We start from the raw sequence: 8,648 nt of genomic DNA, 5'->3' as shown, positions 1-8,648 counted from the left end.
CAGTGTGGACCAACGTAGTGGGGGTACATTTTCCTATGAGACTGGGTTGGAAATGAGTAAGAAAGTAATTTAAAGAAATCTGCAGCAACTGTAAATGAATTAAGCCATTTTTGCCTCTCCCCCAACACACTCCCTCCCAAAACACACCCCTCTATTAATTGAACAAGATTTGGCACTCAGTCTGTCTGACTGCAGCCACTAAAAAGTTCCATTTGCTTCCTTGAGGGAAAACTGTGATTCAAAATCATTACGAGGAAAGTCAGGGCATGAACTGACAGACCTTTCATGATTAGGGACTATCACAGTCTGGCTCTGTTCAAGAGCTGCAGTCCCAAAGCAACAGAGGACTTGCAGGCACATAATCCCATGTCTTCTGATTGAGTTTAACTCTACGGGTGGCTCTTTTAAGTCCACTTAGGTATCGATTACTCAGATAAGTTTGAAATAAATCTCCTTTTTAATAAGGTGTATTATATATTTCCTCAACAATTGTTGCCTTACTTAAAAGCATTTAAGCAATTTTGACATCATACACACATTTTACTGTCGTATTCAATTCTGAAACACCTCAAGCTAGTATTATAACCCAGTGCAAATCCCATCAAGTGTGTGACTATGATCCTTTTAAGGTTGAATACTAAAGAGATGGGGGTATTCAAAGGGCGAAGGGTAAAACTAAGGGGTGGAGGAAAGGAGGGCAAAAAAAAATGTTAATGTGTGGAATTCCACATGGCTGCAGGATTTGGCTGAAAACAGAAAGCAGAGAAAGGCTGCTGTGGAGGCGTGAAATTGTGCTGCTGGGCACCAAATAGCTACAGGAGCATGGACCCCTTTGAGGGCCCGCTAATCAGCAGCACCCAGACATATGAGCAAACTTACAGCTGAGCTAAAGGATAAATGCTCCCACAGCAGCCACCAGCGGCCATTATTACCCAACAGATAACCTGCTCGGAACCATATATGACAGCTGGATGAGATGGAGCTGGGGAGACTTTCTAGATGACAGCACAGTCGCAGATCATATGTGCACGAAAAAGGAGTTCAAGGTTAAGAAGTGCAAGACTGTGAACTGCAGATGAAAGAAGGGGTCTGGGATGGCAGAGTGTGATTGATAAGGGGAGGCAAGTGGAAAACAGTGTTGGAAACAGCAGTGGCAGTGGACGCAGGTGGGAGGGTACAGAAACAAAAGAATCACAGTGGTGAAGCTGGAGGAAAATAAGGAGCAGTCAAAAGACCAATAAAGAGAGCTGAGCCAAGCAAGTATATGAAACTGAAAGAAAATTCACAGGAGTTATAGTCAAGATATCAGTACCTCCATAATGGGGTGGCGGGCCACAGAGGAGAACCACAGCTTGACCCTCTCTGACTGTCACTGTGTTTCGTGGCTTTTGGCTGAAGTTCTGTAGATCTGTTGGATATAAAGAAACAACGACCCATCATGGTGTCTGTTTAAATACCTCCATCTTCCTTAAAATAAACCCCAGTATTCTACAATGCCCCACAGAGAAACTCTACTTAATGTATCTAAAATATATCTTTTTAACAGAACAACATAGAGTAGGGTAAACAGGAATGAAAATAAAACACGGTATTTGAAATACATTTTGCATACAAATAATGAAAGCATTCTCTGTATTTGTTTGAACCCCATTTACACTGTTTAGATTTTAACCTTTGAGATCTTTTGCAGTTTTAAAATCACAAATTAAACTTTTAGAAAGCATAAACATTTTTCCAAGGTGCTATGGATTCTCACCAACATGAAAACACTATGCTCCCCTGTTAGTTTCCCCTGCAACTTAAAGAGATTGAACCAGAGAGGCAGCAGCTCAACTTTCACCTTTGATTAAACGCTGCTGTCTGCATGGCAGAATAAATAGCAAGGAGACATATCAATCCTAAAGTCCTTGAAATACCATCTGGTCTCTAGAGAGGTCACGCAAATATCAGCAAGGGTCAAATCAAAGCTCAGCTAATTAAGAATCTCAGCAAAGTCATATATACAGCCCTTCTAATTATTTCTGAAGTTATACCCAAACTGTGATGAAGCAAAACAATTAGTTTATTTTTCATTTAGGCCAAAGTCAGAAAATAAGAGTGTTTTCACACATGTTCAATGTGCACCACAGTGAGTCTCCGAATATCAAAATGATACAGAGCTTCATGTTTTGGTTAACAAAGGTTGATTCCACATCAGCTTATGTAACTTCTTTTGTCACAATCTTTCGTAATGTAGGATGAGGTACGCAGGTTATTAGCGGCTCACTTTTTTCTTCTTCATGGTTTGCATGTAGAACTATAGGCCAACAATGGTTGAAGGTAAAGCGCGGCTGTAGCTAGAAAATAATATGCTGATGCATTGGAGATGCAGAATGGGTGTGCAGGTCAAATGCTTCACAATACAATTTTCTGACCAGATTTCTATCAGACACTGTATTTCTTTCGAGGTCCAAGTCTGTGTGTCAAGTTTCCATTTTTTTCAGAGGCTTTTTTGTTGGACCTGAATGGAGACCACCTCTTGAGTCCACATTATTTTGATTTGCATTGTGCTTCCACACTGATCCAAACAAGACCAAATTTAGGTTGATCGAAATCTGCATGGGGAAAATACCCAAACTCCCTGTCTTCCAGAGTGGATTTCTTCAACAATCTTAATTTGATATTTAATTGTGAGTTCTTGCTCCTTCTACAATTGTAAGTGTAACATATTTAATTAAGAAGGGATGTAACTGGGTCGCTGCAGTCATGAAAGAAGAGAAAGTGGCCTATAAATAGAGGCTTGTAGTCCTTGAAACAGATGCCCTGGGTCAAGGACAGTCTCTGTCTTCTCTCCCATCTGCAGAATTGTCCACTGGAGGCTATTAGTGTCACAGAATTTATTAAAATTTTTTATGCGATTGAACTCTTTTTTTTTTTTTATCTAAACTGACTTATGATCAATGAATTTTGGGATAACTTGAAGACACATGATGTTAGAGGTTCCTTTATTATGGAGGATTTTTCCTGCTAAAAACCAAGAGCACACATTTTTGAGAGCAGAATTTCCTCTACTTTCGTTCAAAACTTGTATTGCTCACATTCAAAACTTCTGCTCCTTTCGAGCAAATAGGTGTTTCCGCTCTCAGATCTAATACTTCTTGCTCAGATTTTCTCCTCTCATTTACTTCCTTCTTGTGCGAAAACCAATCTCTGCTCGAGTCAAAATATACTTACAAAGTCGTCGGCTCTGCTCTCATACTGGACTCCGATGGTCCCCTAGCAGCATTTGCAGCCGAACACCAGTCTCAGAAAGGGTGCGCTGCTTTTCTTCGACTGAGTTTATAGGCAACTCAGCAGAATAAAACAAGCGCACCCTTTCTGAGGATGTCCTTCTATTGGCTGGATAGGTTGCTACAGTACGAGACAGTCTGAGAGAGTGTGAAAAATCCACAAGCAGATCCAACGGCTTTGTAAGCTTATCTCTGACTTGAGCAGAGATTGGTTTGTGTGCGAAGAAGAGGAAGTAAACGGGAGGATAAAACATCTGTGCAAGAAGCATTAGATCTGAGAGCACAAGCAAAGATTCTATGGAGAAGATGATATAATTTGAGAGAAAGGAGAAGTTTTGATATGAGCATTTCAAGTTTGGGATGCCAGTAGAGGAAATCCTGCTCTTAAATTTGAAAATGTGTGCTCTTGGTTTTTGGCAGGAAAAATCCTACATTTTTTTTTACAGCATATTAAGTTTATGTTAACACTGTTAATCCCCCGCCCTAATCAGTTGATCCCTTAAACAGCCTTGAAACTGGAGCTGTGCAAATTTTTCAATTTGCAATATTTCTATATTTTCTCTAGATTAACCATTCATGTTTGGCTTATATTTTCATTGCCTCTCTTGAGTGAAATTGGTTGTAGCAAGACTTTACTGTTGCCTAGAAAAGTACTTTTTTTCAAAATTGGATGTATTGATATGCACACTTGTTTCAACTCTCTACTTCCTTCTGTGTGGCAGCAGACCCAATTTAAATGTGTTACCCCACTTTAAGGGCCTGAGTGAGAAAGTCAGTAGGAGGCCGCTACAGATGTAGATATGGTATTCGTAAACATTTTTACCTACGTATTTCCAAATATACATAAATAGAGTACTGTAAAAAAATGTGAGCCCTGTGCCCTTCAGACTCTGTAATAGACTGCTTGTAGGCAGGAAAACGCACATGCCTCTGCCCTACCAAAAGACAGTCTCCAGGTGCAGAAAGTTTCCCAAAGGGCTGATCTGTCAAGCCAAACAAACCAATAATAAATAAAAAGCAGCATTGCTGTGCCTCTGGAACTCCCCTCTGCAACTGTAGGTGGATCAGACAATGTCTCATTAATAGTTTGTATAATATTGGGGGAAATGAACCTCATCTTTAACATGGGGAAAAGATTAAAGGAAGAAGTAGTGGGCTCAATTAGCAAAGACGCAAATAAAGAAATAAGTGTTCCCCTCACGCTCATAAAAATCATGGTGAGAGCCTTGATGGAGGTATTTCAAGTTTGTGTACAAAAAATATTACATTTTCTTAAATGTTTTCTGTTACAAGAAAACCACAAACTTTATCAATTTTATTGTTCTTTTGTATATCATGAAGGATGGAAAAGATATCTAAAATACTGAAGTCAAACAAAAAACATTTGTGTCGTAAAAACAAAAAATTGCCACTATCTTTTCCCTTTACAGTATCTTATATTTTCAATGTCAAACGTTATCTGATAGTGAGGCAAGATTAAGTATGAAGGATCACAAAAGTTATTATTGTCCTTCCTTCAAGAAACAATAAGCAGCAGTCCCAAATTTCCTGGCAGTCAAGATAGCAGTTTATTAGATTTTTCCTTTTAGATAGATGAAGAGCCAGACAAGAAGTTCGGGCTTCCGTTACAGATGAATACAGTTCAGGAACACACTAACACTTGGAAACGCCCCAAGAGTGTCTTGATCAAATTATAATTTTGTTTTACAGGAAACTGGAAAAAAATATTTTCTTTAAGGCAACACGTGACAACTGTGAGTAAATTCTCTGCTCTTAAAAGTCAGCTTTCTGCTGACTAGATTTTCCTTTACAGTCTCTTCTTGATGCACAGAGTACTTTTTTATAGCTATTATATCATGTTCAGGGTTGCCAAGGTGCCAGCTAGATCAATAATAAACTGATACCTGGAAGATGCCAGAATTTTTTCTTCCTCACTACTCCTTTCATTCATTTAGTACTGAAATAATTGTGCCTACATATGTATTGATGAGAAATGTAAATTACACATTGTTTAAAAAAGAAAGAAAGGAAGAAAAAACACCTCCTGAGAGACATTTAATTTTACATCATTTTCAGCTGCATGCCATTTTGGGGTATGACTTGGTCCATTCTTATGTTTGAATGTGTTCTGTTCTTAACCTCTCAACTGTGGCTCTGCCTGCATGTTTAGGGTTGGTGATGAGCTGGAAGATGAACTTTGCTCCCTGTGTAGGATTCTAGTCTAAACTCAATACGGTTCTATACCTGGACCATGCAGTATTATATGTATGTCCCTGTTGATATAATGAGATCCTAAAATCGCTGTCATTATGGGTATTTTTTATGGATGTACAGTTTTAATTTACTCTAACTATAGCATTGCGATACATCAATAAAGGCTAGATGAGTGGAGTGTGTGGCAAATAGTTTTTCTATTGATAGATTCTCTCACCCATGCAATTGAGCTTTGCAGCTCTTTAATGGTTCTCATGAAAGTCTTGACTGATTATTTGATGATGAACAGTTTAGAAGATGGGAAAAGCTTGTCACACTGTATCACAAGTAAAACCCAGCAAGAAACAGTTTAAACTTTTCCCCCAATCTGTCTGCATTTGATTCAAATCTTCATGATTTTTTCAAACATTTTTTACCAAACCCCTTAGGTTTAAAACTGAATTTAGAGTAAGGTTAAATTACACAAAACTGGATATGCATTGACAGTAAGGTAACCTCTGAGGAGTACATTTTACTTAGGCATGTCATAGTAAGGAGTCAAAAAACAAAATACAGTTTCTACTGTACATTTGAGTTAGAAATCATAGAAGCAAAAGACCTTACAGTTTTAAAATAATCCCTTACCGTACTGCAGTGATAGTGGCTTTAGTTAATGTAAGGGAGGACAAAATAGTTAAAGGGAAAACAAAATAGTTAAAATAAAGACATTTCTTTGTTCTACTATGATTTTTCCATATTTTTTCAAAGAAAAGTTTGGTATTATATTAGTCAAATTTTAAATATAGGTCATGTAAATCTAACTTTGCAAAATTTTGAGTTCTACACTTAATGTCACCATTTGACCGATACTCATAGTCAGGTTAGGTAGTAGAAAGTACACAATATTCAGTGATTCACCTCCCCACGGTGGCAGGCTACTTGTAGATACAGGTAGCACTGACAAAAAGAAGGCTGCTGTACACCATCAGTAGGAAAAGCAACTGAACTCTCTTGCCTAAGGACAGAAGGACAGACATAGAGAGCTGGTGTTTGACCCCTGTGATCCTTGGGTTGCGGGACAAACTCTTTCATCATAGAGCCCAACGACACTGTCTACACTGTTGTATCAGAAGATCAATTCTTACCAACTCATGTATAATGTTGTTAACCTTGCTATATTTAGGTTTTGCTAGGCTGTAAATGTTTTTAGATTTGAAACCAAGAAAAAAAAGAAAAAGAAAGAAAAACTACTCACATGCAAACTGGACTTTGGCCTCCCTGCTGACGATAGTTCCAAAAGCATTTGTAGCGATGCACTGATAGACTCCACCATGATTGATGAAATGAGGATTATGGATCACCAGGTTCCCTTCAACAAGGCTGTAGCTTGGATCTGAGTCTGTGTCTACATCCCTCCCATCCACTTTCCACCTGTGAAAACACACACACTGTGTGTAAAGCTTTTGAATTTCACAATAGATAACTAATAACCAGTCCAACTATTGATAAGGGATGAGGCCGGTTAGTGGTATGTAGCAACACCATAGTTTAGAAAGTTAAAGTTTCAAACTCTTAAAATGGTGTGTCATTTCATTACGGTTTAAAGTCTTTAAAGAGATGCCAGAGAAAGTGAATGAGTGAAGAGCTATTGATAAGATTAGGGGGCAGCTGTTCAATGGGCTGTAAGAGCAAGAAAACTTTCCTTGTTTAAAAAAAAGACACAAATGTAACTATTTTGGGAATATTTTGTGATTAGGAAAACTAATTGTGTGCACAGCCATTAGTATATCTAAGACACTGCATTTTAGGGACAAAAGATGTCGATCTCTGAGAAGCATCTCAATTAAGAAGCTGACTGCAGGGTATCTCTGAGCAGACAGCAAGACTAATTAACCTACTAACATTGGCTTCTTGTGTTGATCAATTAAGCTCATATTAGCAAAAAGTTATGAACCGCATTAAACTATAATTGCTGTAAAACTGCTATATGTATTATGCAGGTTGTTAATATATTTTTTGTGATTTATTGTATATGATTAGTTGTGTTTTAATAATTCAAACTCAGATCAGCTATTAATAAAACATCTGTGGGGTGACAAACTGAAAACAAACATTTATTTATACTTTAGACAGTCCTTAATTGTTTCACACCCTTGATCCTGTAAACATGCACTATTTAATACAGAAGCACTTGGATAGCAAAACAATAATTCAAAAATATAAAAAGGCCCAATACCGCTTCCTTTTCTAATGTTTAGATCTGGGTAGCACATCATCATTGTAAGATAGAGAATGAAATGTGTCAGAAGCCTACGTCTACATTTCACAACTACAGTTGAAATAAAACAGTATTAGAATTAATTGATGTCTTTTAGATAAAATGTTCTGTTAATAGTGTTTACAAGAAGCCCAGAAGTGTTGCAAAACACATAGGTATATCTCAAAAAATTATTAAGATGAAACAAAGTGTACATTGTATTGTCATTCATGTTAAGAGAGGGAAATGGAAATATTAAATAGACGTGCTATATTGATTGAGATATATCAAGCCAAGCTTTCAGATGATGAAAACTTTAAATACATTGTTTCAGAAAAGTAGAATATTTTGACAAATGTAAATACTGGACAAGAATAGTGTCACACCCTAATTAAGACCTGCAAAGTTTACCTGGGGCTCTAAATAGTCCCTCACTCTGAGTCAGTAGGTTAGAGTATCGTGGAGAGGACAGATTCTTTGTTTAGAGGAAAGAAACAGTGTGGTAGAAAAACATCTACCATCATTAGGAAATACCTCGACGTAGAGAGAATTATCAAGGAATATGAACTTCACAAGGATTGAAATGAGAGTCAAAGCACAAAGGCAATGTATGCTTTTTTATGTAGCATGATTCTGTAGCTAGACAATGCAGGGCACTGTACGTTATATGAAAACACATAGGGAAAAGTACATAGGACAATAAAAAAGAAGAAAAGGATTGGCACAATGAAAGAAAGCTAGAAAACCTAAACTAATAATGTTTAAATAGCGCAATCACAGTTCACTCTAAATAAATAGGATTTAAATCTAGATACGAATCGTTTAGGGTAAAGTATTAGTGCGTTTATGTCAACAATGGGTGGTGAGGTTGCTTGAGGACCCAGATGCAGAGTCAAGTGAAGCAGAGATGAGTTCTGAGAGGTTTAATT

At 37.5% G+C, this 8,648-nt stretch overlaps 1 protein-coding gene across 2 annotated transcripts in view; it reads right to left on the bottom strand.

The window, feature by feature from the left end:
* LOC107093188 (contactin-4-like) overlaps positions 1-8,648 on the bottom strand; it is a 124,818-nt gene that overhangs the window by 77,038 nt on the left and 39,132 nt on the right. For both annotated transcript variants that reach the window (XM_015388062.1, XM_015388061.1), the window contains 2 exons: positions 6,718-6,893; positions 1,313-1,408 (listed from right to left, as the gene is read on the bottom strand). In XM_015388062.1, coding sequence (XP_015243548.1) covers positions 1,313-1,408; positions 6,718-6,893 — 272 coding nt within the window. The remainder of the gene's footprint in view (positions 1-1,312; positions 1,409-6,717; positions 6,894-8,648) is intronic.

This window comes from Cyprinodon variegatus, unplaced genomic scaffold, assembly GCF_000732505.1.
Source record: "Cyprinodon variegatus isolate N-32 unplaced genomic scaffold, C_variegatus-1.0 Scaffold412, whole genome shotgun sequence".
Taxonomy (NCBI): Eukaryota; Metazoa; Chordata; class Actinopteri; order Cyprinodontiformes; family Cyprinodontidae; genus Cyprinodon; species Cyprinodon variegatus.
This window is presented reverse-complemented; position numbering and strand designations above follow the sequence as displayed.